The sequence below is a fragment of the Equus caballus genome, chromosome 14, assembly GCF_041296265.1.
Source record: "Equus caballus isolate H_3958 breed thoroughbred chromosome 14, TB-T2T, whole genome shotgun sequence".
Lineage (NCBI taxonomy): Eukaryota > Metazoa > Chordata > Mammalia > Perissodactyla > Equidae > Equus > Equus caballus.
Genome location: NC_091697.1, coordinates 56,643,394 through 56,667,437, shown reverse-complemented (window position 1 = coordinate 56,667,437; position 24,044 = coordinate 56,643,394). Strand labels below are relative to the sequence as shown.

The window sequence follows — 24,044 nt, the reverse complement described above, 5'->3', positions numbered from 1 at the left end:
TGGGAGATAGATTTCCAGACACATGAAATGTTTCCAGTGGTTAGATAAGCGAGTATATCTGCTCTGCCCACAGACAATTCATTTTGAGAAGTTAGTTAACCTTCCTGCCAAAACTAGACAAGGACAGTTTGAAAAAAGAAAATTACACCCGATGTCATGAACTTGGATACAAAAATCCCAAAAAGAATATTAGGAAACCAAATTTAAAAATGTATGAAAAAGGGGCCAGTACCCTGGCAGACTGGTTAAGTTAGCTCACTCCGCTTCGGCGGCCCTGGGTTTCACTGGTTTGGATCCTGGGCGCGGACATGGCATCGCTCGTCAGGCCACGCTGAGGCGGCGTCCCACATGCCACAACTAGAGGGACCCACAACTAAAATGTGCAACTATGCACTGGGGGATTTGGGGAGAAAAAGCAGAAAAAAAAAAAGTAAAAAGAAAGTTGGCAACAGTTGTTAGCTCAGGTGCCGATCATTAAAAAAAAAAAGTATGAAAAAGATAATATACCATTGCCAAATTGGATTTTTTTCTAGGAATGCAAGTATTAGGAAAGTCTACACATTTTATTAACCAGCTTAAAATATTAAAGGAGAAAAAAACCCACAAGATCATTTCAAGAGAGGCAGAAAAAAAAGTTTATCATGAATACCCTTCATGTTAAAAACTTAGCAAACTAGGAATAGAAGGGTTTATTTTAACCTAATTAAGGGTATCTATGAAAAACCTATATCAAAATTTACACTCAGTGGTGAAACTTTAGTAGTATTCACTTTATAGTAGTATTCCAGTTATTATTGATAAGATTTTTATTCATGTCTTAGCCAATGTATAATACAAGAAAAAGAAATAAGCATTAAGGATTAGAAAGAAAGTTTTGAAAAACTGTCATTATTCACAGGTAGTATAATTTCTGCATAGAAATCCTGAGAGAATCTGAAAAAATTATTAATTAATAAAGTTAAATAAATAATAAAGTCCAGCAAGTTTGCTGGATACTTGATTAATAAATAAAATTAATTGTATTTAATATATCAGCAACAAAAATGATGTCACTTCTACTAACAAAATACTAAAAGTACTTAGAGATTAATAAAAGATTTGTGTGATCTTTAAGGAGAAAAAAATGAAAATGTATAAAGGTTGTTAGAGAGGACGTAAAGCAATGGAAAGATATCAGATCGTGGACAGAAAGGCTCAGTTTCTTAAAGATGCAATCTCCCCCAATTAGTCTATAAAATCAATGCAATTTCAATAAGAAGCTTGGCAGGATTTTTTATGGCTTATCAGAAGCTGATGCCAAAATTTAGATAAAAGAATGAAAGACAAAGAAAAACCAAGATGATTTTGAAAGTTAAAAGGGAAGAAGACTTGACTTACCAGATAGTAAGACTTTCCATAAAGCTCTGGTGATTAAGGCAGGATGATGAGGCATGGATAGACAAAACTCCAGTGGAACAGCATAAAGTGCTCAGAAACAGACCCCGGCTTGTGTGGAAACGTGGTACATGCGAGATGAGTTGTGAAAGGCTAGAGTCTTTACTGAATGGTACTAGGATGATTGGTTGTGATACGGAGAAAAAATAGAGGTGGATCTCTACCACACAGCATACTCAGCTGGATTAAAGACCTAACTTGAAAAGCGAAACTTTAAAATGTTTAGAAGAACATATAGAATATATGATCTCAGGAGGGAAAGGTTTCTTAAGATGCAAAATACATACACTATGAGGAAAATGTTTGGTTAATTTGATTCCATTAAAATTTTTAACTTCTATTCATCAAGTGAGCATTAAAGAGGTGAGAAGACAAGTCAGTGTAGGAGAAGATACTTGCAACACGTAGAACAGTCAAAGGATTAAGAGTCAAAATATTTGAAATATTGATTGTCTTTCAAATAAATAAGAAAAAGACGAAACAACCCAGCAGAAAAGTTGGCAGAAGATTAGAAACAGGCAATTTATGATTTAAACATATAAGATGCCCAACTTCATTAATAATTCAAAAAACGACAATTAAAATAAAAAGTAAGATACATTTCATATTCATCAGACTGACAAAAATTAAATCTGACAGTAGGAAGTATTGGAAGGACTTAACACAATAAGAAGGCTGCTGATCTTAAGCTTCAGAAAACAATTTGGCAATATCCAGTGACAGTGAAGATGCTTATATCCTACAACCCAGTGATTCCACTCCTATGTAGATAATAGAGAAACTTTACATATGAGTACAAGAAAACAAATAAGAATGGATGAAACGTTTTGTACTATTATACTCTTTGCGATAGTAAAAAATTATGAACAAACTAAATGTCACTCAGCTGGTAACAGAATAAATAAATTGTAGTATTTTCGTAAGTAGCATTGCTCAACAGTGGTGAAAACAGTAGACTTGGTTTACACATATCAACACGGATGAATCTCCTAGACATAATTTTAAATGTAAAAAAAAACAAATCGCTGAAGAATACTTTAGTATATATGCTATTTATATATAAAAAATGCAAAACAATACCATGTATTTTTAGGGATCCATATGTGGTAAAAGTATAAAATACATGAGCAGGACATCCTCTAGATTTATAATAGGAGTACCTTTATAGGAAGAGAAGGGGATTCGAGGAATGAGGGATCCACAAGAGACTCTGCCTGTAATGGGAATATTTTATTTCTTAAACTGGATGGTAGTATGGTTGTTCATTATATTACTTTTTATACCCTTTTGTGTATCTTAAATATTACATAGTAGTCAAAAAAAAAATAAAAGTGTATGTAAATGGTTGCCTTGTAGAGACCGCAAATATAAGTATACAGAACAAATAAAAACATCAGCTGCCCTAATGTTATCTAAAATGATAGTTTGCGGCTTGAGTTATAATTTCTAGTGACAGCGTCTGACCTATTTTTAAAAGATGGTATATATCTCAAAAGCTGTTCTGTTTCTTTTCAGAAACTCTCTCTAGGCCCCTTCAACCCACCCCAAACTCATCTCAGCTAAAGGCACCATGGTTTACCCAGTTCTGTCTGAAACACTAGAGTATTCCTTGACCTTCTTTCTTCCCCGTGCATCCCTGAGTCCATCAGCAAGTCCCGTCGGTGCTGCTCACAAAATACATCTGGAACCTGGCCTCTTCTCTTGCTGAACCCAATCCAATTGAACCTTATCTCTTGCCTAGACGACTGCTAGAAATAATTCTACCACTGTCGTATCCTCTGTAACCTGCCTCCCAGTTGCTGTTCTTGCTAGCTTCCCCAGTCTCTTTGTCCACCAAGATCTCTTAAAAATGTAAACCGGTTCATATCACTCCCTGGCTCAAAATCCTCCAAGGCTGAGGTTAAAATTCAAAGCTCTCATCAGGCCTACAAGGCCCTCCCTACACAGCCTACCTTTCCAGCTCCATCTCCCGCCCTGCGTTTCCTTTGCTGTCTACCCATGCTGACTTTGTGGTTCCTTGAACAACCCATTTCTCACCTTAGGGCCCTTGTACTCGCCATTAGGAAGCATTCTCCCAGCTTATTATGGCTCCATTCACCACCTTACCTAAAATAGCTGCCACGATTGTCTCTCCCCAACCTGACCAGGCCCTATGGCCCCTTTGGCTAGTTCATTTTCCTCCTATTAGATGTTATATTATATATGTATTTCTGTCTCTCCTACCAGATTGTAAGCTTCCTGAGGGCTGGGGATTTTCTGTCTTATTCACGGTTGCATTTCCCAGGACCTAAAATGGTGCTTGCTTGGCACTTGGTAGATGGTCAATCAAAGCCTCTTCAGTGAATGAATGCGTTGATGATAAGGAAAACTTAGATGACTCAGAAGTGCCTTTTGGTAAAAACAAAGCCACTGGAGTTGTAGATGCATGAGAAGAATTTGAATAAGATTGTTTCATAAGATTTCAATAAGTTGTTTTCCACTTTTATAAAGTGGAAAAAACACAATATTCTTCAGACACAGATTAGTTAACTGATTTTAAGTGTGTGTGATTAATAGAGTAAATATAAGTAGATATTTGAGTATTTCATCTATATTCCTAAAAGTTTGGATATTCAGGGTGGCCAGAAAACGCTAGAGATCTTCTCTTTGGGAAAACTTAGCATGTTGAGTTGCCTTATACTGGAGCCTAGGTAGTCATTCTGTCAGTCAGTTGGTCATTCCCAAGCACCCTGGGGCAAACCTAGCCCCAGGCTTAGGGCCACAGGGTAGGGAAGACACAGAAGGAGAAGAGAATCAGGCACACTGTGTGTCCACTGTGTGCTTGGGTTCTCTCTCACGTGGGTGAGTTAGGAGCACCCTGCCCCCAACAACACAAACACCTGATTGGGTGACCCAGTCAGGGAGAGAGCCAAGACTCTAAGGCTCTGCAGCTTGATCTGACCCTCCAAATCTTGCCACCCCTGCAGGTCTCAGAGCTCATCTTTGTGTCCATCTATAGCTCCGAGTTCTGCATGAAGCTCTACGTGGACCCCATCGACTACTGGAAAGATGGCTACAATGTGCTGGATGTGGTCATTATCATCACTGTCTTCATCCCCTATGGTCTCCGCAAGTTCAAGGGAAAGCACTACCCCTACCTCAACATCGCTGATGGCATACAGTCCCTGCGCATCCTCAAACTTATCACCTATAGCCGTGGTATCCGGGTGAGGAAACTGGGGGTGCCCTGGTGCTGATGCAGGCGATAGCGCCCATCTGCCCACCAGCCCTTGATGAAATAATAATTCTACTACTATCATCCAGTTATTGAGTCCTACTGTGTGGCAGGTTGATCTTTACCAATATTATCTCATTTAATCTTTAAAAAACTATAGGGAAGTATTATTAGCTCCATTTTACAGATGAAATTGAGGCCCAAGGTCACTCAGCATTTAGATGCCAGAGCTGAGATTTGAAAGGTGTGTCTGACTCCAGAGGCCATCTGAACTTTTCCTCTCTTCCGTGCTGCAAATTAACTGATTTTCTTATGATACAGACTCTGAAATACATGCCCAGGAGCCTCCAGCTTTTTGGTAGCCCTGGTCACTCACTGCTTTCTCTAAACAGCTAAATATATGCTGCTTCTCTTGATGGGAATAGTCTCATTAATTTGTTCAGGTAGCTCTGGAAATGCTGCTCCTGCTGGGAAGTCTTCCTGGGTTGTTGGAAGTCATGGGTGACCAGCTTTTCTTGGCTCAGAAGGTTTCAGAATGAACCTCAGAGCTGACCCAACCATGCCCTCAGCATTCATTCTGGACACAGTATGTTTGCCCTGGCTCTGTACCCAGTATCCGTGCTTCTCCAGGAAGGGGCTGGTTTGGACCTATTTGACCAGTTAGGGTGTGTCAGCCTGTTCTGTTGAGAGATTGCCCTTAGCTTGCCTGGGTATCTGTCTGTCTAGGGCCTGGACCCGACACTCAGGAAGCCCCAGTCCCGGGTAGAGACGATAAGGAGAATGTAAAAGAGCTCCCCCTGTCACAGACCCCATTCATTTATTTCTTGCTATCATGTACTCACACTCCTGTGTGTGTGTCCCCTCCCGGTGGTCCAGCCTTCCTTCTCCTTTTCTTCATGATGAGCCTCCTGGAAAGAGGTGTCTGTACTCCTCGTCCCCCTTCCTTATCTGTCACGTATACCCTGGTTTCTCTTCTCCACTCCAAGGTAACTAGCCTCTCTGAGGTTGCCAACAGCCTCCTTGTCACCAAGTCCACTGGCCATTTCCCTTGGCATCCTTGTCACCGCTTTCTCTTGGTTTTCCTCCAGCCTCTTGGGCATGACTTCTCAGGGGCATGTTTTCTTTGCCTGGCCCGTAAGCGTTGTTTTCTCAGGACTGCGGCCTGAGTTCTCTTCTCACTCTAGGTGATCTCTTCTACTTTTCAGGGGTCTTCACTTCTCCAAGTCTCTCTCTTTGACCTTCAGACCCAACTGCCTCCTGGACATCTCACGTGCTCCTCCAACTCAACATGTCTAAACTGAAAGTCATCATTCTCCCCATCCCCACCCTCAAGTCTCCAAACCTGGCTCCTCCTCCCATATTTTTGTCTTTTGGTGAAGGGTTTCCCCCACCCCCATTCAACTGCCAAGTCATAAATTTGAGTGTCAGCTTTGACTCCTCTTTCTCAAAGTCCTATAACATGGCCTCTTAAATAGTTATTGACTTGTCCACATATTTTCACCCCACAGCCATCATCTTTTCTCCATCACCATCCACCTCTACCTGGATTCCTGCAATGGCTTCCCACACTACTGAAAGCCCTGGAGCAGAAACACCCCAGCAGCTGGGAGGAATCTCTAAAGTGTCCATCAAATCATGGCACCCTTCCTTTTAAACTTAAAAGTGGCTCCCCTTGTTTTTAGGCTACAGACAGACCCTATAATGTTTCTAGAAGGGAGGAAGGGGAGTGTCTGAGGTTCTGGGCATTGGAGTTGATGTTAGGTAGAGAGGAGAGTAAGGTAGGTGGATAAGAAAGAAGACTGAAGGTCCTGGGAAGTAAGTGCCAGGTGGTGGACACCTCAAAGTGAGGAAGTGATCAGACAGTGGGAAGTGTAGCCTTGTTTTTCCAGGTGTTTGGCACCAAGGGAACAGGGACCTGAAGTGGTGCGAGGGTCACTGGAGATGAGGAAGTCAAGGGATGAAGAGGCCTAAGGGACAGTCGGTATTTCATAGAGATGCTGAAGGCCCCCAGGATGATAGCAGGATGGGGTGGAGCCCAGAAGCAGAGATTCCAAGATGCGAGGAGGAGTGGGAAGCTGGAAGGTTAGCCCTGCCCAGAAACAGTGGCTTTTGCCCATAGAGATGGGGGCTCTGGGGCTAAGGCAGTGAGTGGCCTCCTGAATCAGGTCAGTGTGGGATAGACAGCCTCCCTTGAGAGAGCTGCTGAGGAGTGATATCCTCAGGCAAGAAAGTATGTTTGGGTGAGGCCAGGAGAGGGATTATCATGGAATGAACCTGAATGAAACCTGCGGAAGTCATGTGAGGAAGGTGGTGATGGCAGCGGGCTGAGGGAAAGGAAGACCAGGGCTGTGCAGGGAGGAGGGAAGCAGAAAGGACTGGTGGGAGGAGCGGCTTCCATCTTGGGGGTGAGGGGAAGGGCAGTGACCTGGAATAGCACCTGGCGAGGCTGAGGGCACTAGCTGCCTGCTAAGTGCATCGTCTTGGCCATGTCGTGGCAGCCTGGCGAAGGCCTGAAGGTGCCTGGGGCTTAGAGCTTGGCAAGAACAGCCCATCCTTCCAGCCCAGGGATCCAGTGAAGGAAGCACAGCCTTCCCTGCTGGCCAAGGTCTATCCCAGAGCTCAGCCTGGCTTGCTTGGTGACTGCAGGCCTCTGCTCAGTCTTTGGTCCTTGTAGACGTGCATAGAGACCCACGGACATGTAGACACGACATGCATGTAGACATATGTCCTATGTTTGACCTCACTTTTCTGTCACTAAGCAGAGCCCTGTATCCAAAAGTTGTCCTCTGGGGACCACCAGGCCCTCTGGCTGTGGCTCTTCTGCAGCCTTTGTAATGTCATTGGGCCCCTGATCCCCAGAGGCACAGAAGTAACTCTGGATTACATGCCCTCTGTACTCTGGCCTGGCCAGCTGGTGGGGGGGTGCTGGAGGTGCCAAAGGTAGGCACCTGCACCTCTGTGCTAATTTATACTCATTGAGTCTCAATGAGGCTTTAACAGAGCAAGCAGCCTCAGTGCCCAGAGCTGGCACTCTGCCACATTCTTGGCTCCCATCCCCTGATTAATTAAAATGACACTCTGCTTTCTGCCTTATGGCAATAAACCTGCACCACGAGGAAATTGTGCCTTGTTGTTTGGCACACGGAGAAGTTCTCTTAGCTGGACACCTGAGGGCCACAGTCCCCATGTTTATCTGCATTTCAGCCTGAAGAAGAACCTTCAGAAGCCAGGCTGTGGTGGGAGCACCAGCCTCGCCTTTATCCCTACCTCCCCCTCCTTGGGGCTCATCACTTTCTGCACATCAGAGCAGCCAGGCTGGGCACCTGCCCTACCTGGAGGTGCTTTCCATACCCAGAATGCCCCAGGACCAGAAGGGCAGCTGTGGTTTGACCCAGAGCCTAGGAGAGCTGAACTGGGGTTAGGAATTCCTTCCCCAAAGAATTTGGGAATTCAAAATCTGGTACCTACTGGGAAGCAGGCTGTAGGCCTCGAAAGCCCAGGACTTCCTCAAGGAAGGAGCTACTGGCCTATGGGGATCTGGGCAACCATCCTGGAGACTGGATTTCTGCACCTTCCAGTCTGCAGCCTAATGGGGCCTGCCTAGATGGTGCTTGAAGAACGTGGCCAAGGCCAGCTGTTGGGAGTCAGTCCCATGTGGGCTTTTGGAGAGCATTACCTCTTCCCCACGGCTGTTCTCAAGGCTGCTTGGTTTTGACCTCAGGTAGCTCTGGGCCTGCGGGCTGGCCTGGAAGTCAGAGACCAGCCAGGGCCTCACCCCCACCCTTCTCCAGTACCTCAGGTTCCACTGCTTGGCGCACCCCCTCCCCCACCGTGCAGACCTCATCTGCAGACTGCATCCCATTGCAGCATTTCCCTTGAGGACTTATCTCTTCAGTCTTAGCAGTTCTTGGGGAAGAAGTTCTGTCTCTGTCTCATAGGGAGAGGAGGCAGTTTTTTACATCTCAGCTCTTTTGGAATTAATTCCAAAACATTGATTTTCTTCCCCTGAGGAAAGGAGAGAGGCATCTGGCATGCATTCACCCCTGCAGGCAGCTGCCCAACCAGTCCACATGCAGGGCAGCCCCAGTGCCCTTGGGTTGTCTCTCTGCTCCCCATATTACCCCAAACTGTCAGAACTTCACTGTCCTGTGTCCCAGATCTCTCATGTACCTCCTTTCCTAGTGTTAAGCCAAGAAATGGCTGGTCCCAGCTCTGCCATTGTACTGGAGTGTAAGCCTGCCAAGTCATTCTGCTTCTCTGAGCCTCCGATCCCTCATCTTGAAGTGGGAAGAAGGCTAACACCTACCTACCTTCAAGTTATGTCTGTGACTGCATCGAGGGAGCTGAGCATGTATTGAACACCTACTGTGTGCAAGACTCCAGGGCATGAAGAATGAACAACGAGGAGCCATTCACTATGCTCCCCAGGAGTGGGCAATGTAGTGGGAGATAAGACAAACGCCCATTTCACAGGGTGAAGACTGAGGTCATGAGATGGAGACTTGCCTGTGAAATGGGGCTCAGAAAGAATGGGAAGCCACATTCCTCTCAGTCTTCTTCGTTTCCACTCCCGGGGTGGCTCCTCTACTCCTCCTGGGCCTAGAAGAACATTCAGGGCTGGCCCTCAGCTGAGAAGCAGGAGCAGGACACCTTGGGATGATTACACAGCCAGGCTGGGGGTCAAGTAGAGCGGTTAGTGGTGCTGATGGGGCGACTACCCCAGATCTAAGGCAGCACGCATCATCTGCCCACAGGTGACGAGAGCGGAGTTCAGGCATTGGTAATTATTAGAATCTGGACCAGTGCCCCGACCTCCCCTCTTTCCTTCCTCCAAGTACTGATTGAGCATCTATCATGTGCCAGGCATGGCACTGGATACTGGGGACAGCTGTGGTCTGGGCAGACTGGACTCTGTCCTCTGAGCGCCACCCAGCCTGGCAGCCTTGCCTAGCCCCGGTGCCCCTGTCTTACAGACGCTCATCACCGCTGTGGGGCAGACAGTCTACACCGTGGCCTCTGTGATCATCCTGCTCTTTGTCCTGATGTACATCTTCGCTATCTTGGGCTTCTACCTATTTGGAGTTCCAGACGGGGGTGACATGAATAACTGGGGGAACCTGGCTGTGGCCTTCTTTACCCTCTTCAGCTTGGCCACGGTACTGTGTTTGGGAACAGTGATGGGGGAAGGGGCCTTAAGAAGGGCTTGCCAGCTGGAGTGAGTGTGAAGACACGCTGGGCCTCACAGGGGGCCTTCCCCACGTTCATGTGCTTAGCTGGGCCAGGGAAGCTGAGGGCTGGTCTCCCAGGACTAAGCAGAGGCCAGTGCCCTGGCCAGGAGTCCGTCTCTGCCTCTAATTTTGTGACTCCCTAGAGCATTTCCATTTGTCCAACAGGGTTATAAAAATTTCAAGAGTTCTCAAAAGATAATTCATTTGGATTAAGTTTAATTTAGAAGTGAAACCCATGTCACATAGCCTTTTTTGGAACAGGCTGTCACAAATCCAACCAGAATGAGCCTGCAAAGCCCGAATTAGAAGTCTAGACTCTGTTGGACTCTGGAAAGACTAGGGTCTTTCCAAAGGAGGGCCTAGCAGAGAGGCAGTGTCTTTTTGGGGAGGATGGGAGGCATTTTGGAGGAGTCCCCAGAGCACCTTGGCCAGAAGTGCCCCCACCCAGTGGTGCCTTGCATCCCCAAGCCACCATCTATGGACTGAAGTCAGCGGATCGGGGGCTGTTGAGGGCCTGATGTGGAGGCAGGGCCAGCCTCCTCCTTGGTGGGGTTGGGGCTCCCTGAGGCTGGGTGAGAAGGAGGCCTACCCCACGAGGCCTTGACACTTGGCATACCCTCCCCCACCCGAGCAGGTTGATGGCTGGACAGACCTGCAGCACCAGCTAGACGCCCGGAATTTTACTCTGAGCCGGACGTTCACCATTGTCTTCATCTTGCTTGCCTCCTTCATCTTCCTCAGCATGTTTGTGGGTGTGATGATCATCCACACTGAGGTGAAGTGGCACTTAGAAGGATCAGGGTTGGGGTAGGTGTGGTAGGTGGAGCTGTGAGCCAAGTCTCCTGGTAGAGCCCTGAGCTGTGTCTCTCCTGAAGGGAGGGGAGGTGGCCAGGTGGGCCACTCCCTACCCCAGCCCAACTCTTCTCCCTGAGCCAGTGCATTTCCCTGCCTCATGATGGCGGCCAGCAGGACAGCGGCTTGGGATTGTCACTGTAGCTGCAGTTGGCAGCTTGAGTTGGGGGCTGGCCCTGTCTGGGGGATGGAGGTCCTCCTGCTGAGGGGCTTGAGCAGCAGTGCAAGACTAGGGAAGATGGGTATGTGGTGAGAGCCCACGCCTTACCTCCATGCTCCTGCTCCCTAGGACTCCATCAAAAAGTTTGAGCGGGAGCTGATGGTGGAGAGGCACATGACACTCATGGAAGAGAAGCAGGTGATTCTGAAGCGGCAACAGGAGGAGGTCAGCAGGCTGATGCAGAGACGGGTAGGTGATCTCCACAGGCAGGTGGACAAAGATGGATGGACAATCAGGGCTGAAGGAGTGGCCAGGAAGAGGAGCCTTGGGGCCCATGTAGAGGCCAGGTGGCCTCAGGCATCTGTGGCCTGAGGTAAGGTAGGTACCTACCCCCTGTATTTTCCAGAGGTGGGCTTTATTCTCTGCGTTGTGCATTTCTCTGAACCTCTTAGAGTGCTGAGTGCTGTAATTGTAGTATCTTCCTCCTTTGTGGGCAAAACTCCACTGCCGGGCCCTTTGCCTGGAGCACTCTTGTTACCGAGACCTCACTGGGTGCCAGGCAGGCATGGCCCCCGTCCACGGCATGGGTGGGGCCACGGAGGCCCTGACAGGTGTTACTAACCTCAGGTTTTCTAAACCAGAACAAGAATGAACACAACAGGCTAGAGATTTTCTGTCAAGTATGATACAGCTGTGGCAGGCAGTCTCAGTGCTCTGTGCTCCCTGGGCCGGGTCCTGAACCGCTGCCCCTGCCTCCCCTTGTGGTCACTGCATCTCTCCTCAGCCTCCTCTCTGAGGTGGAGACATCTGCCTGTCTTGACTGTGCCCAAGGTTTCTCCAGGGCAGGGTGAGGCCATGCTGAGCCACACTCAGGCTCTCACCGGGTCCTTCCTGTGTCACCTATCCTCATGTCCGTGATGATGTCTTACGAGGCTACCGTGGTTGGGGGTCCAGGCTCAGCAAGGGTCAGGGTGAACCCGTGACTAGGCTCAGGACTCACCCAGGGGCTAGAGTCAGCCTTTGCCTGGGCCTCCTCGTGGAGGGTCCCCAGGTCTCTGTGCATCTTGGGTGTCATCTTCTTATCATTGCTCTCTTTATGCTTCCCTCACTAGAAAAACGTTGACTACAAAAGTTTCAGTGAGCTGGTGGAGAACTTCAAGAAGACACTGCGGCACACTGACCCCATGGTCTTGGATGACTTTGGCACTAGCCTACCCTTCATTGATGTCTACTTGACCACTCTGGACAACCAGGACACTACGATCTGCAAGTCAGTCCCAGCCCCACCAACCCTGGCCCAAAAGAGGCCAGGCCTTTCCTGGTGCCTGGGCTTCCTTGAGGGTGGGGCCATGTCAGATGGTCTTGGAGGGCGAGGGGGTGATGGGCAATGTGCAGAGTGGGTAGAACGAGGCCCTGCTTGGGGGTGCAGGATTCTACATATGCACAGAGGCTGGGCTGCTGTGTGGACAGGCCTGTGGCTGGGGAGACTCTGCTCCCCTGTCCCTCCTCAGCCCACCCTGACTCGTATTTAGATGCTCACTCCTTTGACTCTCCAGGCCCCTCCACACTAACCCCTTTTCAGAGGGCAGAGGAAAGAACACTGGCTGGCGAGTCAGGAGCTGAGGCACCTGGCCTGGTTCTGCCACTACCTTCCTGTGTGACTCTGGGCAAGTCTCTGCTCCTTTCCCACCTGACACCTGAGGGGCTGCTGAGCCGATTCTATGAAAATAGTGTATGTGAAGCTCTGAGCTTGGCTTGGCCCAGGGCTGTGCTCACTTAACTTCTCTGGGTTATAACTGGCCATTACTGAGCAGGAAGGGGAGGGGCGTGGGGACTAAGGAGCCACAGTGGGCTCTTGAACATGGAAGGACAGGATCAACCTCACTTCTCGACAGAAACCCCCTGGAGGGCTTCATGGACTGGAGGAACTAAAAGGAAGGGATCATAGAATGCCTACTTTTGGCCTAAGAGTGGGTCAGGTAGTATCTGGGCACCTCCACACAGTCACCTCACTCAGAGCCTGGGAGTTTATTGTCTCCAACCTGACATATGCGGTGAAATAACTTACTCCAGGGGCCATAGGTACAGTGGCAGACCCGGATTCCAGCCCAGCCTGATCTGGCTCTGAAGCCCTTGCTCTGCCCTGACCCCACACCTGCCAGGTGTGGTGAATGTACAGGTGCCAGTGGGTGGTAGGTGGGGCCTGGGTGGCCTGGAGCCCAGTCTTGGGCTCAGGCCCGTCTCCTGCTGCACTTCCAGGCTTCAAGAGCTGTACTACGAGATTGTGCACGTGCTGAACCTGATGCTCGAAGACTTGCCCCAGAAGAAGCAGTCCCACTCCTCAGAAAATGTTGATGAAAAGTAGCTGGATGTGGGCATCCAAGCACTAAGGGCCTCACAAGCTGTGACAGTCCCCCCAATAAACGCAGGCTTTCTGTGTTGACCTCACATGGTTGCTGTGATCATGGTGTTTCCCCACCTTTGGGGATTGAGCCTGGGTGGGTGCCCGTGAAGTCTGATTCCCCAGACACCCTCCCCACTCTACCACATGACACAGCCGGGCCAAGGGAGTGGGGAGAGGAGGGGCAAGACTCACCCTGGCCAGAAGCCACATCCAGGGGCCACACTGTCTCTCTCCTCCCTTGAGCCCAGCAGCAAGGACCCACTGGGCTCCTGGGGAAGCCACCTGAGGACTCCAGACCATCAGTCCTCCAGCAGTTCCATCAGGGTGTATGGCTCCTTTGACCAGGTGTGGCCTACTTCCCTCTTGGAACCTCCGCTGGGCTCCTTTATGGGGGTGTCCCCATGACCGGCAGAGCGGCATGTCTCTCTGTGGGCCCACTGCTGTGGGGACCCCTCTTTGGAAGTCTACTCTGCTTCCCCCTGGGCTCACAGTAGTCATGGTGCTCCAAGGGGTGCAGTGCAGTGTGACTGGCAGGATTCTGTGTGTGGGCTGGTCTGGGGGAGTTGCCTACAGCAACGCCCAGGCACCTCATACAGGGGTCGGACGAGGGGCAGCATCAGGCACTCAGGGCTGCTTACGCCCTACTTATGGTTAGTTAGGACTCTTCACTTAAAAGGTAGCATTTTCTGTGTCATTTCTGGCCAAGTGACTGCCAGAGTTGCCAAGGTCCTGGCACTACCTGGGTTCAGCCATGATGGAGCTGTCCAAAGCCCCAGGTAGGGTAGGGTAGCTGGCCCCCCTTGCTCCCAACTGGCCAGGCCAGAGGCCCTGCAGTGCCCCTTGGCTCCCATTGCTGGGAAGTATCCTGAGGCCTATTACCTTGGCAGTGCCATCTCAGACAGAGGGAGAAGGGAGTTCTGGGTTGAGCTGGGATGGGAGACAGCACCTATAGCTGAGTGCAGAAAGGCCCCAGACCCACACTGGGAGTCAGGACAGCAGAATACACATGAGGGCGAGTTGAGAGTGGCTGGACAGAAGGGTCCCATGAGTGGGCCCATGGGCTCCAGGCCTGGGTGATGGCACTCATGAGGCCACAAGAAAAGGGCAGCAGGAAGCCTTTACTCACAGTTTTGTTCATACATCTGACTACTATTTACTGAGCTCTGCTGGGTACTGGAGGTTGTGTGATGAGAAACCCACAATCTAGTCATGGGCCTCTTGGTCCTCACAGTTGTGTAGACAAGACAGTGATCCAGCCATACTGGACGAGAGAAAATTCCCTTGAGGAAGTAATAATTGTTTTAATGCAGAAAGCATGTGTCTTCTAAGATACTCTAATCATTTCCATTTGCAAATGTTCAATCTCTCAGGACCGAATTGAGAATTATATAGACAATGCTGAGAAGGATTGCTCTGGAGCGTAGACCCATCACCGTGCTGTCGGGGAGCCCTCTGAGGGCAAGGCATGTAGCCCAGCTGCTTCCTGGAATGGAGAGAACTTTGTGCTGATGCCCTTGGAGGTGGGCCTGAAGTGAGCAGGGAGTCTGTGCCCTTTATAACAGGGGGAGGAGCTCTGGGTCTTATGCATCCAATGTCTACCCATGAAGGCTGGGGGCTTCCAGGGGTGCTCTGGCGGGTGCAGCCCAGTCAGCAGGGTAGGCAGGCCCGCCTCAGGCAATGGCTCTGATTCAGGGTTGGGGCAAAGCAGACGCTGCCAACTGCTTATACGGTGTGTGCCAGCATTGCTCAGGGGAAAATGGAAACACATCCCCCAGCTTGCACCAGGAATCTTGGAATTGCCATAGGCATCCGAGAGTGAACAAAAGATTTAAAAATTTGCCTCAGGGAGGCAAGTTAGAAAGTGCCATGATTTTGGAGACAGGAAGCCTGAATTCCTTAATCAGATGACCTTGGGCAAGGTGTCCTGTCTTTTAAAATGTCTATTTCCTCTGAGAAATGGGCTGATAAAACTGACCGGCTACAAGGATTCAATAAAAGACACAATGAGAGGGGCCGGCCCTGTGGCCGAGTGGTTGAGTTTGCGCGCTCTGCTTCAGTGACCCAGGGTTTTGCCAGTTCGGATCCTGGGCGCAGACATGGCACCGCTCATCAGGCCACGGTGAGGTGGCGTCCCACATGCCACAACTAGAAGGACCCACGACTAAAATATACAACTATATACTGGGGGGATCTGGAGAGTAAAAGAAAAAAGCAGAAAAAAAAAAAAAGATTGGCAACAGTTAGCTCAGGTGCCAATCTTTATAAAAAAAAAAAGACACAACGAGAGTGTGAAAAAAGACATAGTCAACTTATGGTTTGTGCTTCCTGGCTGTCAGCTCTACCTCTGCTGTGCGGCCAGCTGAAATGGGCTGTGTCACTGCCTCACCCATCAGCAAGCCAGGGGCTTGGAGGGACTGGGCCAACGTGAAGGTGGTGAGGATAGTATGGAGCTGAGAACAGGAAGCAGAGGCCAGGAAGCTGCGGGGAAATGGGCAGTGACAGGGTCTCCAGGTGGAGCTGGTGCAGGATGGGCAGACAGCATGTTGGACCTGGAAGGCTGAGTCCCAGGTCCAGCAGGGAAGCTCCGGGCCTGGGCCTCTGGGCTGTGGTGTGAGATGGCAAGCTGCCTTTAAGGGTGTAAGCAGAAGCCTGTCACAGAGCAGAGAACTGGGAGAGGGTGACGTGCAGAGGGCTGGCCTGGTGCTGCTGGCAGAACAAGCCGAAGGATATTTGGCACAAAGTCCCAGAGCAGCATTTCTGTTTGGCCCTGTTTGCCTGCAGAGCAAACACTGGCAGATTAGAATTCCCACTTGGGCTCTCACCAACTCAAACAGGCTTGGCCAAGACTTTCAGTTGATTTGCTTGGGGCAGAAGTGGCTTTGCTTGCCCAGGCCTGGCTGTGGAGAGCAGGACCCTGCTCCTAACCCCCCAACCCTGGGATCCAGCAGAGCTGTCCCCAGATGGCTTGCTCATCTCCATCCTGCTAGCCTGGTGGTTTGGGGGCTGCAGTGGGATGCAGGGGACCAGGGTCTGAGTCATCTGGCCACACCCAGGCCCTCACCCAGCTCTTGTGGGAAGGATCTTGAATTGGAGGCTGGAGGTGTTTGGAAGGTGGTGGGTTTTTTTCTTTTTTTTAAACTGCTTGTTGATTCCTCCAGCAGGAAGCAGTCCTTCTATTATGGTGACCCAGGCAGTGATCGAGACCGTAAGCTCTCCTGTTCACGCAAACAGCCCTTAGAAGTCCAGAACTGAGACGGTGGAAACTGCACACCTTAATGTTTTCTTTAGGAGACAGGACACCTCCTGAAACAAGCTGCCCTTCTCAGGTCAGGCTCTGCTCTCAGTGGCGTTTCTACCTGTTTTGGTCTCTGTCCCTGGCCCCAAATTGCCTGGGCCTGCTCCACTGTCCCACAGGCTCTCGAGAGAGAAAATGGCTCTGAGTTCCTCACGAGGCTCCTCAGGAAGGGGATGGTGTTGTTGCTCAGTCTAGTCACCAGGGTTGGAAAGTGGGGAGAAAGGAGCAAATGTGACGGAGCAAGATGGACCAGCATATGCGTGTCCCCCTCTTCCCTCCTGTCTGCCACCACGAATTCCGTCTGTGTGTGATCGGCCACACGCCTCCCCTCCCCTGAGTTCTAGCTTTGGTTTTACTTTAGGCTCCGGGGGACGCAGTGCCAGGAGATGGGGGGAAGCCAGGACTGGAGAGCTGGAAGGAAGGCGGGTATTCGTGCTCTCTTGGTCAGCTCCTGGTTCTCCTCTGTGGTGGAGAGTCAGGGTAATGGGCAAACAGAAAGAAAACTGAGAGGCCAGCAAGGCTTGATGGACCTCCACAGTAAGGAGCTGGGATGGGGGAAGAGGGAGTGAAAGCTGAGGGCTGGAGTCTGAAACTTTTGGACAGAGGCCCTGACACAGCTGGAGCGTGAGACCTGAAAGGGGAGAAATGGGGACGACAAGTGTGCCTGTGGGACGAGAACTGGATCCTCCCGGTGTTCTTTGAGAGAGGCAACTAATGACTGGAATTATTTAAACGTGATTTTTTTTTTTTTTTTTTGCTGAACCTTGCCTTTTAAAAATGGAACCCCATGTACAGATTCAACCATGTGGAGTCTGGATTATATTTGGGTGACATAAAGATCGCCCTGTGTAACAGAGACCTCTCAGGCTAAAACTGGGAAATGTTAAGAGGGCCTTAGAAACCACCGACTGGGCCCGCAACTGGGGTCAGAGTCCTCGAGGTGAAGGACCCCAGAGGGTGGTGGTACCTAGTGTGGCTGGACTTTTGTAAAATGAAACCGAAGTCTCAAAAGGAAGTGTGGAAGAGGCGGGGGAGATGAAGAGTCTGTTCTCAAACTCTTGAGCAACTGGGGATCGACCCCAACCTTAATCGGGTGACCTTGGGCAAGGTGTCCCGTCTTTTAAAACCTGTCTATTTCCTCCGAGAAATGGGCTGATAAAACTGACCAGCTATAAAGATCAAGTAAAATACACAATGAGAGTGTGAAAAAAGATGTCATCAACTTATGGTTTGTGCTTCCTGCCTGTTCAGGAACAGCTTAGCACAACTGGCTCTTGATCCCCTCCTTCCCTGGTGGGACCTTGATGCCTGGCATTGGGGCCGGAGAGACAAAGCCCTCTTGAAAACTTGCTGCTGGACCAGAGAAGGATGAGTCCAAGCAGAGGTTAGGCCCAGATTCCAAAGGGACTGACCCCTCTCTTTCCTGACTGTGGAAATGCTGCTTTCAGTTTCGTCAGCATTTCTGTTTACAAGATACTTTCACATACATGATTTGGATCTCATAACACTCAGGTATTTTCATTATTCCCATTAAACAGGTGGTAAAACTGAGGTTCAAAGAGGTGATGTAACCTACCCAAGGCCGTACAACTAAGGGGGAGGAACCAAGCATGTCTGGCTCTATAACTCTCTGCTGTAATGCTGTGCAACAATCTTCTAGGGAACTGTTATCCGCATTTTATAGGTGGGCAAGCCGGCACTCTGAGAGACTGTCACTTGGCCCAGATTGTCATTAAAGAGCAGAATCAGTGTTTGAATGCAGGCCACACAGGTACTCCTCTGCTCTACTGCCTCGCAGCAACCTTGCTCTTTTTTTATCAAAGCTGCTTTTGGAACTTGAAAAAATCAAGCCATGATTCTCTTCTGAGCAGGGCCTGACTCTGGGAGGAGGGAGGGTGGTCCCTCAGACAGCCTCGGTTTGCCAGTTCCCTGGCACTTTCTGGCTGCCTGGTGGAGGCTCTGAAGTCTGCTGGCCCAGTGGCTCCTGGCTTGGCCCTGGGAGCTCCAGAGATGCAGAGGACGGCAGGAAGCAATCAGTGCGTGCGATGGGGTGGTGACTGTGGTGCCTAATTAGGAAATTACGGCCTGGGCAGAAGAGGGGTTTGGCTTAGAAGTCACCCTTCCCTGGGTTTCAGTAAAGCAGGGCCACAGGGAGGCTTGGCCAGCAGAAGGGATGTGCAGAGCAGGCGTGAGCTCAGCAGGCAGGAGGAGCCAGCCTTGTGGGTGCCATGCTGAGCTGTCCCACGCCCGGATGGTCGGCCTCTTGGGTGATGACATTGAGGTCCGTACTCTCTGGCCCTCTGCCTACTCCTGCACCCACTGATAACTCAGCAGCAAGGCAGGAAGTTGTGGGCATCCAGGAGGGGTGCTTTGGGAGGCTCTTGGCCCAAGTAGGTGGCTTTTTACCTGACCCTTGAATGAGCAGGTGGACAAGGAGTGAAAGAATCGTCAGGTGGAAAAAGCCAGCTGCAGAACTGTGCGTACATGACACCATCTGTATTAAAAAATAAAAAGGAGAAATAAATAAAACCACACACACAAAGAGGCAGAGAGATATTTTTTCTCCTTCAGCTGGCGAAGATGACGGACAAGACCTAGTACTGGCCAGCGTATGAAGCACGGGCAGCGCTGCCCACTCCTGGCCGTGCAAAGAGGTGTGGCCTTCTCATGCGGCCAAGTGGATTACATTTTATCTATGTGTTCCTATGGCCAACAGTTCCGCTTCTTGAAATTCTCCTAAGAAGCCAAATGACAAATGCACAGAGACGCAGGAATATGGATGTTTACTGTGGCCTCTGATAATAGAAACACAATGAAAGAAAGCAGGGAATTACCTAAATGCCTGTTGGTGAGGAGGCTGGCTAAATTACTATGAATCCATACATATGGCCCTTAAAAATAGTGATTTGTTAATAAAGATAGAGGTTCTTGATACTATATTGAGTGAAAAAAGTGGCTTCTAGGATGACGCTCTAGACATGATGCTCATTATGTGATACGACGCTCATTATGTCATAGTGAGCGTGATAATGTATATGTGCACACACGTGTGTGTGCAGAGAGATGTCTTGGAGGACAATCATATTAACAGTGGTTTGGTTGTCTTGACTTTTGTCCTCACACTTTTGTGAACTTTTTCAATTTTAAGAATGAATATATATTGTATAATCAGAAAAAACAAACGCAATTTTCACCATGAAAAAATGTTAAGCAGTGTGTGTGTGCGTGTGTGTGCTCCTGCACCTGTGGTGGGTGGAAGGGCATTCCCAGCAGAAGGAACCACATGCACAAAGGAAAGAGGGCAGGAGCTGGCAGAGAGTTTAGGGAGTGCTGGATGTTGCTGTGGCTACAGCCTGTAGTGTGGGGTGGGGCATGGGGGGATTGGGGAAGTAGATTAGAGCCAGAGCCTGAGGACCTGGAGTGCTCAGCTGGGCAGTTTGGACGCAGGGCAGTGACCTGGCCAGATTTGACTCTTGCTGCCTCTCCGAGAGTGGCTGTATGCCCCTCACCTGGCATTTAAGGCTCCCCTATTCTGTGTCTCCCCATATCTCCCAGGGCTCCCCTTTACCTGGCTCAGTCTCACCTCCACTCCTGCACACCCATTCCAATCCTGTGTGTTCAAGGCTCCGTGCTAGGCCCCCTCTAACAGGAAGTCTTCCCAGATTGCTCCAGTTAGCCTTGATTTCTCCTTTCTCATACTCTCACCCTTGACCTTTCATACCTGACCTTAAATCAGACCTTAATTCCTCCACCCGTAGATATTTCTTCTCCAAGTATCAGCCAGGGAGGGCTGTGGACTGAGAGGTCGTACCCTGACACCTGGATGCCAGTGCTGGACTGCCTGAGACCTGTGAGCCTTAGAGTTCTGATGGGGGGAGGGGGCAAGCAGCCAGCAGAGACCCGGGAGTTATTTTGAACCTTTTATGTCATAGGCACAGGGCCGAGCACTGTACCTACCTCTTCACATTTATCCCCATTTTACGGATGAGGAAACTGAGGCTCAGAGGGATTTTGTGGCAGGAAGTGGTGGCACTGTGAGTTGAACCCAGGTTCCATCTAACTCCAAAGCCCACGCCCTTAACCTCTGTCATCTACTTGTCTCGGGCCCTCGTCCCCCTAGAGGTTGGCTGGCCTGACCCTGAGGTGGGACCTTCTTGTGCCTTGCCGCCACGGGGGCCCAGTGAAAGTGGGCTTCAGGGTGGACAGGTGATGCACCCAAGTGGTAGTTCCTGACCCCGGGCAGGGCATGGGAGCAGTGCAGCAGCCCTGCCGAGGCCTGGGGGTGCCATTAGCCCCAGTGAAATAAAGTGGGATATTTCCCCGTGGGGCCAGCTGGCAGGGGCACTGCCCGGGAACCTGAAGGGAAGGGAGGCCGGGCATGTTGACCAAGAAAGAGCTTCCCTGCTTAGAGATTCTTCAGGGATAGGAGGTCTGTGAGATGATAAAGGGCGATTTTGTGCCTCTGAAGCACCAGCTCACCTGAAAGCCTTACATACTGGTCACATCCAGGGTCTCTTCGAACTCTGACAGCAAACCCCGAGAGGCGGGCGGGCAGGTCCAGTGTCCATCAGACGGAGGGGAAACTGGGCTCTGGGAAGGAAAGGCCAGGCCCCAGGGAGAAACCCAGTGCAGGCGTTAGAATCCAGAGGGGCTGTGGCCTCCCCAGGCACCTCCACCAACTTGGCTCAGTGGGTGTCATTGCCTTGAGGGGCTGGGCGAGTCTCTGTGAGCCTGGGGGCTGCCAGGGGTGGCCTCAGCAGCCCCACCCTGGGCCCTGGACTGTGGGAGAGTCAAGAAGCTTTGGAGGAGTGGCCACCACGCTCGGCAGAAGCCAAGTGTTCCCCACGAGTTGTGTGTCCCATCCTCACTACCAGCCTCGGTGACTCAATAGGAGTGCCAGCTTGGGGGATGGAGGAGGGGTCCTTGGCCACACTGTGTGTGTGTCTGTGTCTGTATCTTTTGTGTAAATATATCCTTTATTAGATCAGGTTTACCCAAAGGGAGAGAGAGCTGTGTGCATGAAAAGGCTGGAGCAGGGGTGGGGATAAGCATCCATCCCAGTGTGTCCTGGAAAGTTCCCAGATAGGCCACAGGCGGGAACAGTTTGGGGAAAGCCTTGCCGGGCCTGCCACAGTCTGGCAAGCGGCAAAGTGGCCAGCCGCTTTGTGGCTGCGACGTCTTGGAGGGTTTGCCAAGCACTTTCCGTGAAGTCACTGGGACGTTAAGCCCTTGGTTCAATTAAATGGGTTAATATGCTTTGTCTGATTCTGACGATGATAATAATATAATGTGATAATAGCAATAATGGTGCTGTTAGCTGTGATTATCACACGTGCCTGCACTGTTCCAGGCACAGAGGGGAGGTGCCGCGCACATTCCCGCACACTCAGGGCTCATTTTCCACTCATAAAACCCCATTCTTCAAAGGCTTTCCAGCCCAACTCCCTATATCCATTTTCTGGACAAATTACCAACACTTAAAAAAATTGGTCCATTTTGCATGAAGGCCAAGTCCAAATTACTGTTACTTTCTCCTTTATGTTTTGAAATTTGAAAAAGGGTAGGGGCGGGCAGCTGAGGGGGACAAGGCGTGGGGGAATGGAGAGAGGAAAAGGGGAGGGGAAGGGGAGAAAAGAGTGTGAACGAAGAAGAAAAAAACAAGCCTTCTTGTTTCAGTATAAATGTATTTCTGGAATGATGTTTCAGTTTACTCAGGCAGAAAAATTAGAAATGGTGTGCTTATTAAACAGGTTAAGTAAGCATGACTATTTTTAGTAGTGTAGTAAAACCTTGGTAATTTGGACCTCTTTAATAAAGATTCCATGATCATGCTGGCTGGCAGGCACACTGCGTGTGCGTGTGCGTGTGTGTGTGTGTGTGCACGCGCACACGCACACGTGTGTGCATGTGTGTGAAAGCAAGGCAGGAGTGCAAATAGGTTGCTGAGTTGGAGGACTGGGAGAGTGGGGAGGGGATGGTGCAGCAAAGGGACGAAGGGAAGAGGGTTGGACTCCGTGCTTACGACAGCTGGATTTAAAGCTCTCTTTGCTCGGCAATAAAAGATGATTACAAATTATTCCTCTCTCTGAACATTCCTCTTGGCTGCTAATTTGACATCTGATTAAAGAAGAATGCATTTGAAAATAAAACTTTCATTTCTGTAGAAATCTCTCAAAGTTTACTGGACACCTGTCACGCGGGCCTGCCCCTTAAAGGAGGCTGAATCCTGCAGGTTGGCCCATCATCCTGGGTAGGAGATGACTGACACCTCTGGGATGAGGACAGGGACCTGTGGACAGAAGCCCACTCCCTCTCCTGAAGATCACCGGTCTCTGTATTTTTAAAATAATACTTATTGTCTCATTTCATCATTACTAAAGTAATACATACTCAGTGCAAAAAACTTGGAAAGGACAAATGAAAAAAAAATCCCTCATTTCCAACCCCCCAAAGGTAGTTGGTGTTAACACTTTGTGCACATCCAGAAATTTCTCTGTGCCTGTATAAGAACTGAAATGCTACTGTACTTATATACCACTTTGTAGCCTGCCTTGTTTAGTTTTTTGACAGAGAAGCTCAGTAAAAAAAGAAACAAAAAACAACGCAGTGGCAAACCTATTATTTAATTTTATGCTAATCGCCCCAGTTGCTCTCTCTTGGCCACACAGTAGACACTCAGTAGGGGCAGTGTCCTTAATGGGGTCCCACTGCCACGCTGCACAGAGGGGTGGAGAATGGGGTGAGGGCCATGTGGGGGTCAGCTGTCCCTGTGGCCTCAAAGGGGCTGCCAAGTGAAGAAGGCTGCTCGGAAAGTTTTCCCAACAAGCAGCAGACCCGCTCTGGCAGCAGGCTCAGCCCTGGGCCCTGGGCACCAGGCTCTGAATCCTCTCTGGGTACTGGAGGGGCTTAAACACAGATGCACTTTTAAAGAAAAGTTGTGGAAAAATACACATCACATGAAAGTTACCGTTTTTAACTTTGTTAAAGTATACAGTTCAGTGACATTAAGTATAATCGCATTGTTGTGCACCCATCACCACCAGCCGTCTCCAGAACTCTTTCATTATCCCAAAATAAAACTCTGTACCTGTTAAAGAACCCCCCATTACCCTTTCCCCTGCCAGTGGCAACCACCACCCTATTTTCTGTCCGTATGAATTTGCCTATTCTAGGCATCTCGTATGAGTGGAATCACAATATTGTCCTTTTGTATTGGGCTTATTTCACTTAGTATAATGTCTTCAAGTTTCGTCCGTGTTGTAGCCTGTGTCAGAATCTCCTTCTGTTTTAAGGCTGAATAGTACTTCATTGTACATATACCACATTTTGTTTATTCATCTGTTCTTGGGCACGTGGGTTGCTCCCACCTTCTGCTATTGTGAGTAATGCTGCTATGAACATGGGTGTACAAATATCTGTTCAAGCCCCTGCTTTTGTTTCTTTTGGGGGTAGACCCA

The 24,044-nt window shown here is 49.6% G+C and overlaps 1 protein-coding gene across 5 annotated transcripts in view; it reads left to right on the top strand.

The window, feature by feature from the left end:
- CATSPER3 (cation channel sperm associated 3) overlaps positions 1 to 13,336 on the top strand; it is a 34,964-nt gene extending 21,628 nt beyond the window's left edge. For 3 of the 5 annotated variants that reach the window (XM_014730666.3, XM_005599408.4, XM_001502733.7), the window contains exons 3-8: positions 4,401 to 4,640; positions 9,622 to 9,804; positions 10,511 to 10,651; positions 11,018 to 11,137; positions 12,001 to 12,158; positions 13,148 to 13,336. In XM_014730666.3, coding sequence (XP_014586152.1) covers positions 4,401 to 4,640; positions 9,622 to 9,804; positions 10,511 to 10,651; positions 11,018 to 11,137; positions 12,001 to 12,158; positions 13,148 to 13,253 — 948 coding nt within the window. In that variant the 3' untranslated portion in view covers positions 13,254 to 13,336. The remainder of the gene's footprint in view (positions 1 to 4,400; positions 4,641 to 9,621; positions 9,805 to 10,510; positions 10,652 to 11,017; positions 11,138 to 12,000; positions 12,159 to 13,147) is intronic. The other 2 variants (XM_005599409.4, XM_070234290.1) reach the window with 2 other exon arrangements.
- The last annotated feature ends 10,708 nt before the right edge of the window (positions 13,337 to 24,044 follow it).